This window comes from Zygosaccharomyces rouxii, assembly GCF_000026365.1.
Source record: "Zygosaccharomyces rouxii strain CBS732 chromosome G complete sequence".
NCBI lineage: Eukaryota > Fungi > Ascomycota > Saccharomycetes > Saccharomycetales > Saccharomycetaceae > Zygosaccharomyces > Zygosaccharomyces rouxii.
Genome location: NC_012996.1, coordinates 562,122 through 575,023, shown reverse-complemented (window position 1 = coordinate 575,023; position 12,902 = coordinate 562,122). Strand labels below are relative to the sequence as shown.

Below are 12,902 nucleotides of genomic sequence, written 5' to 3'. Positions count from 1 at the left end.
TAAGAGTACTTAATGATGTTGATATTATTGTCATTTCTTACGTAAGTGAAAAATTCAGGCATTGATGATGAGCATGCCCTCTAAGAGCTTTATAAAACTCACCATTTCAAAGAATAGTAGGTTTAAATAGCTTAAATTCCACCCCCCATCATCGCTTTACGATGAATGTACAAGATAGGAGAAGACTTTTAGGTCCAGCAAACGCTAAACCCATAGCATTCAGTGTTCCTCCAAAGGATGTGGAAGAATCTTCAAAGGAAATTGGTAATGAACATTTGATATCGATGCATACAGGATTGATAGAAAATTGTAACGGTTCCTCACTTGTTGAAGTCAAAGATACATCTGTATTACTCCATCAAAGTTCCCTAATAACTTCAGTATACGGTCCCAGGGCACTTCGTGGATCATTTACATCAAATGCATCGTTATCTATACAGTTGGAAAATGGTTCCCTAGAGAAATATAGCAATTCCCAATTGAAGGAGGTATCAAATTTCTTAACAGGCATATTCAATTCTGTGGTAAACAGATCGAGGTACCCAAAATCCGGTATTGATATCTTTCTATACCTGACTTATGATAAGGATTTAAATTCTGATGAATCCAAGATGGGACATTTATCTTCTATCATTCCATATTGCATAACGGGGATTACATTAGCATTGGTAGATGCAGGGATTGAAGTTTTAGATATGGCTAGCGCTGGCGTTCATGATGGTAATGTTTTTGCATTTTTGAAGAACGGCCAAGAAGTAGCAGGATTTTGGAAAGACGATGGTAAATGTGAGAACATTATGGAATCGTTAGAGCCCTGTAGGAAAGAATATTTCTCTTACAGAGAATTAATGGTTAGGCACTTGATGGAGAAGCAAGCATCGAAAGTATAGTAGTAACTTTATAAAACTTTATGGAGTAGGACAGAATGAGGAATTCTTTCATTTTATACATGTATCAATATGATATAAAATAATATATCAATCATAGAAGTAGTACACAAGTGATCATTCTAAATCATCTAACACTTTTTTGATGTGACAAATTCTCTGGGAAATGGCACCAATGTCACCGTTGACTCTATTGATATAATCGGTGCTTAATTCAACACCTAATGAATCTTTCACCAATCTCTGGAAAATCCTTGTGGTAAAGTATCTGTTACCATGAGAATCAAATTTGCCATTTTTCACAGCACTGACACTTGTTAACAATTGCAAAAGCTGTTTGTTTAAAATTTCTGGGGTCTCCATATCCAAGTTTGGCAACAATAACTCGAATGGTTTTGATGTACACAAAACGTTGTGTGAATTCCCAGCGTGGTACCTAAATTCATAGATACCAGGTTTGAAATGCAATAAACTAGAATCAAAAGTCACTTTACCACAAGCAACTGTGTCATTTTTTTCGAATTCAGTGACTGCTAAATTGTTAGACTCGTACCCTTTGTACGCATTTGGGGAAACAGCACTCCAATGACCTGAAGATGAAACTTTGGTAGTCTTTGAATTACTTCTGGTCTGAATGATGTTGTATAGACCAATCCAAGCATCTTCATCAAACAGTTCAATGGGCACTTGCCAACGAATGGTAATTGGACGAGGCAAAATGAAACTCTTCTCACCCAAATCTTCAATTTCAAATTTGCAATCGGGGTACAGTTTGGAGGTGACATTACCAATGGCGTCCTCTACAGCTTCTTCCCATTCTTGAGAATTGGTTCTTACACGAAGGTGATTATTCACAGACTTGATATCTTTACGAGGCTTTTCCAAACCTTTATCGAACGGTTCTTGCTGATTAGTTAGAGATTTGGTAATTACGTTTTCCACCCTATCCATAAGTTCAGACATTCTTCTCCAAGGACCTAAACCTTGTAGGGTTTTTTCGATACCACCCACACGAGTGTTATCACCATAAAGTTTAGCCATATGAGGTTGTTCAATGAATTTAACAATGATAAAATTACAACCACTCCAGAGACATGCTAGGGCGATATTTTCCCATGAAAAATCAGTCATTAAAACAGTTCCCCAAACACCTGCAACACCCAAGATTGTTTCTGGATTATTCAAATATCTGTAGATACCATGAGAAGTCAAACTCTTTGTAGGGATATAGTTACTGAGGAAAAAATCACCGTAGAACCAACCAAAATCAGAGATCGCAGATCTAATTTCCGCATTACACCACGTCTGTACGGCACAGAGTAAAAGACCGAATATGAATTGGGTATATTCGATATAGGTATTATCATCGAACAATTTAGCGAGCGTTTGGATGAAAAGAAGTGTATAAGTCAAACATGAGGAAAAATTGTAGATGAACTGCCATTGTTGGTAGGAATAAACTTGAGTATACCCATTTTTCAAGTACAACTTGGTAAACCATTTTTGAGAAGATTGCAAATACAAAATGGAACAAACGACAATGGATGTGACAAATTTTGTAAAGAAGGTTAAATTGAATAACAATTTAACACTAGGTCTCTCCAAAAAGAGCCAGCAGATCAGTGCTAACGAGGTACCAACAGTGAAATAATCAGTAAACCTAAGTTTATCGAAATTGTTTACCCAGAAACCACTATTGATTAATGGTCTTGAATAATCGTAATTTTTTGTAGCGATCAAATCATCAATACAGCTGTTGATTTGAGAGTTATCATCACTTGATTCACTCCCATAAGTTATCTCCATATGAGGTGACTCAACATATTTTAAAAACAAAAATTGTAACAAGTGACCCGAAATGGATACCAATAGAACGTGGTAATTACCACAGATTAACGATAATCCATAGTACCCCATGTATCCAATGGAATACATTGGATGTGGTGAAATGTTAAAGACACCATCAAAAACCAGTTCAGATTCTTGTAAAAAGAAGAAATCACCCCAGTACCATGCATAGTCCTTAACGACTCGGTGGGCATCAACTTTGACCCAGATGTTGAACAAGATCATAGACACACCCAAACCGGTCCTCCAATTGAGCATAGCGGACCACTGCGCAGGTAACGATAGATAGACGTAGATCATATATGTGCAAAAGTCCTGCATCAGGATCAAATCCACGAATTGGCGAAACAATAGCCACACATTAAGTTCCTCTGGTTGTGAATACATATCATAACCCTCTGACATCTTTGTTTTTAACTCAAATTGACAAAACCTGGCCAAAGGGGTATGATTACCTTTGGTAAAGACATGGTTTCTTTTGGCATAATTGGTCCATGTTTCATATCTAGACTGCAAATGAAGAGCGACACCAATTCCTAAATTGTAGCAGAGCCTCCAAAACAAGTACTGCGCTAAGAATGCCTTCTTCATAGAAGTCAATCCGAACCTTTGAAGCCCCCAATAACAAAAGACAAAATCAGAAAGCAAAGCCAAAGTAATACAGATCTCTAGAAATGATTTCCGCACTGTAGGATCAAATAGCGAACGAACCATATCGTGAGTAGTAGGAGGCGTAAACGTCACACCCGATGACCTTGTCCGTGCAACAACATCAGACGCCATGATTGTCTAACTTCTCTATCTTATTGAACTTGTGCTGCTGTTGATTAAACACTTGCTAGGTTGAACTAGACAATGATAATTCGATGGAGCGTAGTTGAACTAAACCAAAGCTTTGAAGAGCTTCTTCTGCCTTCAGTTGTCCCCCCATGTGAAAGCCTCTTCTTGTGTGAATGTGAAAAACTGACTGAAATTTTTCGGCTACACGCGATAAGATGATCTACAGTACAATGGACACAGTGACCGTCGAGCTTCTTCCTTCACAATTGATGGTTTTTATCGTCTTAAAATCCTCTTAGTTGGAACCTGTATACCTTCTTTACAAAATGTACTCCTTCTTGAGATTTTCCACTAGCGACTTCTGGTCCTGTGGTAACACACGAATCTGTTCGTCCGTAAATGACAAAACTTGTTTAATCATATCTCTTTGATTCTGAGGCAAAGCTTGCAGTTTGGCCATATTTATTCTTCTCTGAGAAGGTGTTGGTACTGGCGGGATCGGTACTGGTGCTGGTGGTGCTGGTGCTGGTGCTGGTGGCATCTGTTGCATGGGCATCATAGGTGGTGGTGTTGTACCCATAACAGGAGTAGGTGGCATAAATGGAATTGGAGGAGGCATGAATCCAAATGGAGGTGGAGGTCCCTGTCCTGGTTGTTGCTGTTGCTGTTGCGGTGGTGGTGGTAATGGTTGTTGTGGCGGCACGAATGGTGGCATGGGCATAGGCATGGGCATAGGAATGTTGGTATTCAATGGAGTATTCGAGCTGCTATTGACAGAACTACTAAATCCATTACCACCTTGTTGGCGTTTGAGAACTTGGGTAACTGCATTATAATTGATAAATCCCATTTCCAACAGCGCTTGTGTTACAGAGATGGAAATGTTAAGGTTTGTTTTGAGAAATGCTTCTAGTTGAGATCTTTTCATACTATCTTGGTTAGCTAGAATCTTTAAATTGGAAATGATTTCAATCAGTTGTAAAGGTGGAATTTTACTTAGATTAGAGGATACAGGATCAGGCGTTGACAAAATGTTTGGTTGTAATTGAGGTAAATGTTGTGAAGCCTTACGTAGAATGTCTGGAAATGCAATGTTATTATTAGTTGGACTCTTATTATTACTGCTGTTACCGTTAGTATTACTGTTATTGTTGGCTACCGGCGGTGCAGGTGTCTGAGAAGGCTTCCTCGGTAGTGGTACTTCAGAAATCATTTCAAATGGTAGGTCTAATCCGCAATTCCAGGGGAAAGAGTCTCTATTGAGTTGTAATTCATCCTTCGATGCCATTGATGCGTGGTTCTTATAGTTCTGTGGTATAATTCTTTCCAGATTACATGGTAAACTATCTATACGGCTTAAAATCTCGAATGCTCTTCTACAATCTTTACTAGTCTTGTAATCAAAAATAGCTGCGCTCAAGCGACCAGTTCTTGGGTCTGTCTTGGTTGTAATGTCGACTATGGGGCCTGAACCTGCCACTACTGAGGATGCGGTATCTTGGGACCAATCTGCAGGCATATTTGTCAACTGAATGGCTGATGATAAACTGTCTGGCGTCAAAACATGGCGGGACGTCCTCCTTCTTGGATCTGACATTGGTAATAAACACTTTGATTATCTTAATATGCTTCTATGTGTACTGTGTACTACTACTTACCTAGTGTACAGTGTTAATTTTTTTTCCAATGACCTTGAAAAGTGGAAAAAACCTCTTGAAATAAGATAAACATGAAGATTCAGGACAGAAAATGAGAATAATCAGTTGCCTGTTACTTTCTTTTGATCTTTTTACATGATTACACAAAATACGTACTTCTATATGAGTCCAAATTCACCCCTCGTAGCCCTCTGTTTCAGATCCCAAAGTGACATCTTCTCATCATCTGGCAGAACTGCAATTTCACTGTCGCTGAGCTGTAGTACTTGTCTAAGCAATTCTCTTTGTCGAGACTGTATATTTGGATCCTGTGGTGCATCTGTGCCGTTTGCACCTGTCTCAGGTGTATCATTACGCTGTACAGCTAATTGTGTCAAATCGTCTACATTACTGATACCATTGGTTAACAGGATCTCTGCAATGACGAAGCTCAGTTGTGGGCATTCCCGTAGTAGTTCTACAGCATCTTCTGGGTTTCTTCTCGTCCAATCTTGGAAATTTCGTAAAAGTCCCAATTGTTCCTCTGCATTTCTTTTGGCCAATTCACTAGATATCATCATTGCAGGTGTTGTCATATTGATATTAACGTCAATACCTGCTGGTAATCTAGCAAATTTGAGACTCGTACCATCTTCCATGTTATTACTATTATTATTGTTGTTATTACTATTATTATTATTATCATTATTTTCCATATCTGTACCTGTAGCATACCCACATTTCAACAGTCTCGATCCGAATTGATATCCATTTAAATTCCTCACAGCACTAGCACTCGATTCTAAATCCTTATATTCAACAAAGGCATACCCCTTGGACTTACCTGTCTGTGGGTCAAACATCATCTTCAAGTTATTTACAGGCCCTACGTTACTACAGAGATCGAGAATCTGCTCTTCAGTCTGATCATAGGGAATCGATCCGAGGTAAACAACTCTTGATGGTAAGTGCTGGCCACCACTGGTTCTATTCATTCTCGTATTTGCTTAGCTTCTTTTTGTCTTTGTTGTACGTAAGAGGTTGAAGATGAAATTTTAAACAAGCGATGCCTTTCTATAACACAACTCTTCTCTAAAAGAATAACTATCTACCAAGAAAAATAGGGGAATAATGGATTCCAGAGAGGTTTCAACGCACGTTAAGAATCTAGAGAAGTTTAAGACCAACGATGAAACTGTATTAGATATTTTAAAGGCCTTGGAGAAAGAAGTTGTCCCCACTGAAAAGTTATTAAGAGAGACCAAAGTTGGTGTCGAAGTTAACAAGTTCAAGAAATCCCAAAATGCAGAGATTGTCAAACTTGTTAAACGTATGATTTCTTCTTGGAAAGAAACTATCAATAAGAGTAAAAAGGCCAAGATTCAACCGCAGTCACAACAACAACAACCATCAACATCTCAAAATCCATCAACACAGCAACTGAGTCCCACAGAGCCAAGAAAACAGGACAAATTTGTCTCATCGAAGCCTAGAAACAGCAAGAATGATGGTGTCGATACCAATATTTACAATCACAAGTTGAGAGATATGGTGATAAGAGCACTTTACGACGCACTGGCAAAGGAAAGTGAGCATCCGCCCTCGTCAGTTCTAGATTCCGCAAAGTCTATTGAAGAAGAGATGAACAAATTGAACAACTGTGACGAAAATGAGAAGGCCTATAAGGACAAATACAGAATTATTTATTCTAACATCATTTCTAAGAACAACCCAGATTTAAAGCATAAAATCACTAACGGGGACGTTACGTCACAGTACTTGGTTTCCTGTGATCCCAAAGAATTGGCACCTGAACATCTCAAAAAGAAGTTGGAGGAAATTGCTAAACAGAATCTGCACAACGCCCAAGGTGCTACCATTCAAAGGTCCATTACTGATAGATTTACCTGTGGTAAGTGCAAGGAAAAGAAAGTTTCTTACTATCAATTACAAACGAGATCTGCTGATGAACCATTGACTACATTCTGTACATGTGAAGCCTGTGGTAATAGGTGGAAGTTCTCTTAGTTGTCTTCTATTCGATGTAAAGGATAATCCAACGTGATCCAAGAAGACACTTTGACACATTTTGCACGCCGCACTTTTAAGACAATGATTGGCAATTTGACAAAAATTAGTGATCTACTTAAGTGAGCCGGTGAAGACAAATATTGATATATGCTATCAATTCTATATGTATATGTATATGTATATGTATGTATATATATATCTACCCATTGTATGGAGAAATGGTATTAATTGTTAAGGTTCTTGTTGGTATACTGTTTGTAGACGGGTGAGCAAGATGACTTTCGAGATTGATTCTACTGAGGGCTCTACTAAGAATAGAATTGGCTACACTGTCAACGGCCCTAGAAACTCTAAGGATGATTGGAAGGACGGTACAGATCATAAGATTGTGGTTGTGGATACCAATAATAGTGTTAGCGATGACCCAGAATCACAAGATGCAGTCATAAGAGAGAGATTGAACAGATCGTTGTCACCTCGGCATGTTAATATGATTGCGATTGCTGGTGTCATTGGTACTGGCCTCTTCCTGTCGACTGCTAAATCTTTAAATGCTGGTGGTCCTGGTTCGCTTTTGATCAATTATGTGATCATGGGTGGTGTTATTTATTTGACCATGTTGAGTTTGGGGGAAATGTCCACGTTTATGCCCATTAGTGGATCTTACTGTGCATATTCAAGAAAATTCGTCAGTGAGTCTTATTGCTTTGCACTAATGTGCAATATGTGGTACAGCGACGCCGTGTCTGTGGCTAGTGATTTAACAGCACTCCAATTGGTATTGGACTACTGGAAGACAAACACTCACCATTTCCCCTACTGGGCGGCATCATTGTTGTTTTGGTTTCTTATACTGGGGCTCAATGTTGTCCACGTTAAACTGTATGGTGAGGCTGAATATTGGTTAGCCATGTTAAAAGTGGTCGCAGTGATTATTTTCTTTATAATGGCCATCATAGCTAACTGTGGTCATAACCAACAGCACGAATACATTGGATTCAAGAATTGGAGCCATGGAGATGCGCCATTTGTTCAAGGGTTTAAAGGTTTCGTGACGATTTTTGTTACTTCCAGTTTTTCATATGGTGGTACTGAGACCGTTACATTGACAGGCGGTGAAGCTAAGAATCCTGTTAGAAATACTCCAAAGGTAATAAAGACTGTCTTTTGGAGGATTTTGGTCTTTTACGTTTTTACTATGTTCTTCGTCGGCATGGATATTCCATATGATTATCCAAATTTAAAGACGAAATCTGTATTGACGTCGCCTTTTACCATTGTCTTCCAAATGGCTGGTACTAAAGCTGCTGGTTCATTCATGAATGCCGTCATTATGACAAGTGCCATCAGCGCTTGTAACCATGCACTTTTCGGCGGTAGCCGAATTTTGTATAACATGGGTCTCGAAGGGTTTCTACCATATTCTCGATTTTTCACAAAGACAAATAGAAATAAGGCACCGTACGTTGCTGTTATTACTACTTGGGCCGTTGGTGGTCTCTGCTTCGGTGCTAGTTTCATCGGAGCTGGTGAATTATTCTCATGGTTACAAAACATCGTCGGTGTATCGAATCAGATATCCTGGTTGTCCATTGCAGTCATTTCAATTAGATTCCGGAAAGGTTTAGAAGCACAAGGTAAGGTCCACGAATTGAAATTTCGTAATTGGACATATCCATATGGGCCATGGTTCTGCATTATCTTCATTTCTCTAATCATTCTGGTACAAGGTTGGTCGGCATTTGATCCTTGGAGCACTTCAAGTTTCTTTTCATTCTATTTGGAATTGATCGTATTCCCAGCATGCTGGATATTCTGGTGGGTCATCAAGAGAGATCGGTTCAAAAAGGCTAAGGATATGGATTTCATCACCGATAAATACGTCCAGTCAGAAGAGGAATCATTGCTCAATGAAAGGCTAGATAATTTAAAGGGCCTGCCAAGGGTAAGACAGGCAATCAGTGATTATTTCTTATAAGGTCTTTACCTTTTCTTAATAGTTCGTATTAGTATATTGTAATATTATAGGCGAGATGTAAAAAATTCAGACACTTGTAGTCAAACAACTTAGTAACTAAAGAGTTACAAAGAGAACGTACAGAGACCCACCAAGATGTTTAGAGGATTAGTTTTCGCTAGAAGTATTGCTCCTGTATCATTGAGAACTTTTCAGCGTCCTTTAGTAGGTTTGAGACCTACTACAGTTAGTCAAAGATGGTATGCACAATCATGGGATGGCAAGCAGCCCAACGATCAAATAGAGGCACATTTGAAAGTGCAGAAGCTTATGGATGACATACATAAACATCCTAGAGTAGCAGAAAAGTTAGAAAATGTGAGTAAGATTATGCTGGATAAAGGCTTAGCTAATGGAGATGAATCAAAACCACCAGGACCATGGCAGATGGTCAAAATTCTAATGGACAAGGATTTGAAAAATGCAATGGCTGAATTTAAGCAAGAATTACAAGATTCAGGTATCGAATTAGGACCTGACCAATTGGGACCTCTCATGACAGTGTTGGGGATTGAAAAGAAGACCAAATAACTGATTTTCTAAAAAAAAATCCAATACGACTACTTGTACATAATGATTTTATTTAATTCATTAATTAGATTAAATAGTCGAGTAAATCGATTTTAGTCACGATGTGAATTGGTTTAGAACCTTCAGTGATGACTGCACTAGAGTTTCTTTCAAAGAAACCGTTTAAATCTGCCAGCTTAGAAGCTTTGGTGAACTGGACAAACTTCTTCTTACCAGTTTTGTTTTCATTGTAGGAAGAAACGTCATCAAAATTCTTGAGCCTTCTGAAATCAATGTATAATGATTTCATCTTATCCTCTTTAGTAGCGGAACCATTCGAAAGTTTCTTTAACAATTGAGACAAAGTAACCATTCCGGTCAATCTGCCGTCTTCAGTAAGAACTGGTAGTTGATCAAATGCATTTTCCCTCAAGATTTGGATAACATCGGCAACGACAGCGCTTTCTTTAACAGAAACTACTGGTTTTAGTTTCAAATCTTGAACAGTAGCACCATGGAATGGATCCTTTCTATCATATTTAGAGGATCCCTTGCCACCAACACGAGCAATCACGTCATCACTCCATAAATCGTTTCTCTTTAACCATTCGTCATCAACAAATTTGGTCAAATAAGATCTGATAGAATCAGGGAAAACCGCAACAAGGACATCGTCTTCAGTTAATTCAGGATGGTCATTATTGTATTTAACAAGTGCAGAGAATGCGCTACCTGAGGAACCACCGACGAGAACACCTTCGTTAGAGATCAATTGACGTGCATAGATGAAACTGGCCTTATCATCAGTTTTGTACCAAGTGTCCACTTCTTTTCTGTTCAATACTTGAGGAACGAAATCGTAACCAATACCTTCCACTTTGTATCCGCTGACATCAGTCTTGTTTAAGGATTCTGGTTGAGCCAAAATGGAGCCAAATGGGTCCGCACCCACAATGTCAATCTTTTCATCCTGCTCTTTCAAGTATCTAGAAATACCTGTGATGGTACCACCAGTACCTGCACCTGCAATAACAGCTCTCAAGTTTTTGAATTCTTTCAAGTGTTGTAACTGTTCTTGAATTTCTTTAGCAGTACCGTAGTAGTGTGCTTCAGGGTTTCTTGGATTGCTGTATTGATCTAAGATGACAGCACCTGGAATCTCCTTCTCTAATCTTTGTGCAACACCGATGTGAGATTCTGGTGAATCCCAAGCGGCTTCGGTAGGAGTACGAACGATTTCAGCACCTAGAGCCTTTAGCACAGACACCTTTTCATTTGACATCTTTTCAGGTAATGTAATGATAGTTCTGTAACCCTTGATAGCACCGATTAGCGCCAATCCGATACCAGTGTTACCAGAAGTTGGTTCGATCAAAGTAGTTCTATCAGGATGGATTTCGCCGGTAGATTCAGCATATTCGATCATAGACTTAGCAATACGATCCTTAATGGAACCACCTGGGTTATAAAGCTCTAATTTGGCATAGACCTTTGGTTTAATACCGAGGGCCTTGGGCAGAGTTTTCAACTCGATCAGTGGTGTGTTACCCACCAAATCGATAACGTCAGTTCTTGTATCAACAGGCATTTACAGATTTTTCTTGGATCGAAGTAATAATGGTAATACAACTGTTGTAGGAATCCTTCGATTCAAAGGCAGCTGCTATAAATGAGGGAGTGTGACTAATCCTGCTTACTATTGATCGATAAGCTGTGAATGTGATTATAATCAGTCTGTTGATCTTCTTATTCTGCCACAGTGAAAACTTTTTAATCACACGTGATATATGTGTCGCTAAATAATAATAATAATAAATAGTAAATAATAATAATATTACTAGAAAATGGTCCAAAAGACGCCGCTGTTGACCTTTTAGATATCTTATTCTGCTATTAAATACTTGAGAATTTTGGAAAATTTTTGCAGTATTTCTGGCAACCTTAGGTTGGTCAGATGGGTCTGAGACACTGGTGGTCCAAAGAGTGGGATCCACTCTCTTCCCACTGGCAACACATTTATCCGATCACTGATATTTCATTATTACAACTTACCAATAAATAGAAAATTATTTACAAGTTTCGGATTTCATCATAATCATTATAATGGCGGTAGATTTTAAAAATTAATTGTTGAGCCAATCCAAAAACTCAGGAGTCAGATAAGAAATGATTAATCTGGCCCCAGCTCTTAAGAATCCCTGATGGGATTCAAATGCAATTGTCTTTAAATCCACAACACCCTTTTCAGCAGCTGCGTGCAACATTGCGTATTCACCAGACACGTGATATGCGCAAATAGGCAAATCGTTGCAGATTTCGCTAGCGTCACGCATAATATCCAGATAGAAAGTTGATGGTTTAACAATGATACCATCAGCACCTTCTTCCTGGTCTCTCTTTAATGCCCTACGAGCTAGGCCTTTACCTCCTGGTGGTAATTGATAACATTTTCTGTCACCAGAAGAAGGCGCGGAACAAGCCGCATCTCTGAAAGGACCATACAGATTACCACTGAATTTGGCAGAATATGACATGACAAAGGTCTTGTGAGCCAAACCGGCGTTGATCAGACCTCTCTTGATATCTCTGATTCTACCATCAATCATATCACTAGGTGCCACAGAATGAGCACCAGCCTTAGCATAGTTGACCGCCACGGCAGCCAAACGTGCAACACTTCTTTCTCTGTTTATGGTGCCATCTTCGTACAATACACCGCAGTGACCATGAGAGGTGTATTCACATAGACACACATCACACATAATGTAAAGGTCGGGGAACTCGCGTTTTAGGGTCTTGATACCTTGAATAACTGGTCCCTCTGGATCATCAGCGGCAGTACCGACAGGGTCTTTATTCTCCTTCTTTAGAGGAACACCAAATATGATCACAGATCTTAGACCCTTAGCGACTAATGGCTTCAAGTATGGGACTAATTTCTTTACACCAAATCTTCTGATATTGGGCAAGGAATCGATCTCAGAATCGTCGTTTGGATCGTCAGAGATGAAAAGTGGAAAGATAAACATGTTCTTGGTCAACTGGCGTTCACTTTGCCATTCTCTCAAAAGCGGATGGTTGTATCCACCTTGCAAAATGGATGAAATACTGCTAGGTTCGACATCTAAGAATTCAGCTTGGTGCATCTTGAAGTGATCTATTGCGCTTACAACTGGTTTGCTGTCAAATGGG

General features: G+C 39.1%; 9 protein-coding genes across 9 annotated transcripts; 4 read left to right on the top strand and 5 right to left on the bottom strand.

Moving 5' to 3' along the window:
* Nucleotides 1-161: 161 nt before the first annotated feature.
* MTR3 (exosome non-catalytic core subunit MTR3) lies at nt 162-890 on the top strand (the record flags this gene model as incomplete). Its single annotated transcript, XM_002498266.1, has 1 exon — nt 162-890. One exon carries the CDS (start codon nt 162-164, stop codon nt 888-890), a length of 729 nt encoding a protein of 242 aa, XP_002498311.1.
* A 114-nt stretch (nt 891-1,004) lies between these two features.
* On the bottom strand, nt 1,005-3,518 carry CHO2 (phosphatidylethanolamine N-methyltransferase; the record flags this gene model as incomplete). The annotated part of the gene is made up of 1 exon (XM_002498265.1): nt 1,005-3,518. One exon carries the CDS (start codon nt 3,516-3,518, stop codon nt 1,005-1,007), a length of 2,514 nt encoding a protein of 837 aa, XP_002498310.1.
* Nucleotides 3,519-3,834: 316 nt separating this feature from the next.
* Nucleotides 3,835-5,112, bottom strand: PTI1 (cleavage polyadenylation factor subunit PTI1; the record flags this gene model as incomplete). Its single annotated transcript, XM_002498264.1, has 1 exon — nt 3,835-5,112. The coding sequence occupies one exon, from the start codon at nt 5,110-5,112 to the stop codon at nt 3,835-3,837; it is 1,278 nt and encodes a 425-aa protein (XP_002498309.1).
* A 219-nt stretch (nt 5,113-5,331) lies between these two features.
* RNA15 (Rna15p) lies at nt 5,332-6,147 on the bottom strand (the record flags this gene model as incomplete). The annotated part of the gene is made up of 1 exon (XM_002498263.1): nt 5,332-6,147. One exon carries the CDS (start codon nt 6,145-6,147, stop codon nt 5,332-5,334), a length of 816 nt encoding a protein of 271 aa, XP_002498308.1.
* Nucleotides 6,148-6,283: 136 nt separating this feature from the next.
* DST1 (transcription elongation factor DST1) lies at nt 6,284-7,180 on the top strand (the record flags this gene model as incomplete). The annotated part of the gene is made up of 1 exon (XM_002498262.1): nt 6,284-7,180. The coding sequence occupies one exon, from the start codon at nt 6,284-6,286 to the stop codon at nt 7,178-7,180; it is 897 nt and encodes a 298-aa protein (XP_002498307.1).
* A 277-nt stretch (nt 7,181-7,457) lies between these two features.
* ZYRO0G07172g (uncharacterized protein) lies at nt 7,458-9,161 on the top strand (the record flags this gene model as incomplete). Its single annotated transcript, XM_002498261.1, has 1 exon — nt 7,458-9,161. One exon carries the CDS (start codon nt 7,458-7,460, stop codon nt 9,159-9,161), a length of 1,704 nt encoding a protein of 567 aa, XP_002498306.1.
* Nucleotides 9,162-9,296: 135 nt separating this feature from the next.
* Nucleotides 9,297-9,731, top strand: DPC13 (Dpc13p; the record flags this gene model as incomplete). Its single annotated transcript, XM_002498260.1, has 1 exon — nt 9,297-9,731. The coding sequence occupies one exon, from the start codon at nt 9,297-9,299 to the stop codon at nt 9,729-9,731; it is 435 nt and encodes a 144-aa protein (XP_002498305.1).
* A 64-nt stretch (nt 9,732-9,795) lies between these two features.
* CYS4 (cystathionine beta-synthase CYS4) lies at nt 9,796-11,298 on the bottom strand (the record flags this gene model as incomplete). The annotated part of the gene is made up of 1 exon (XM_002498259.1): nt 9,796-11,298. The coding sequence occupies one exon, from the start codon at nt 11,296-11,298 to the stop codon at nt 9,796-9,798; it is 1,503 nt and encodes a 500-aa protein (XP_002498304.1).
* A 535-nt stretch (nt 11,299-11,833) lies between these two features.
* On the bottom strand, nt 11,834-12,856 carry HEM2 (porphobilinogen synthase HEM2; the record flags this gene model as incomplete). Its single annotated transcript, XM_002498258.1, has 1 exon — nt 11,834-12,856. One exon carries the CDS (start codon nt 12,854-12,856, stop codon nt 11,834-11,836), a length of 1,023 nt encoding a protein of 340 aa, XP_002498303.1.
* Between the last annotated feature and the right edge of the window lie 46 nt (nt 12,857-12,902).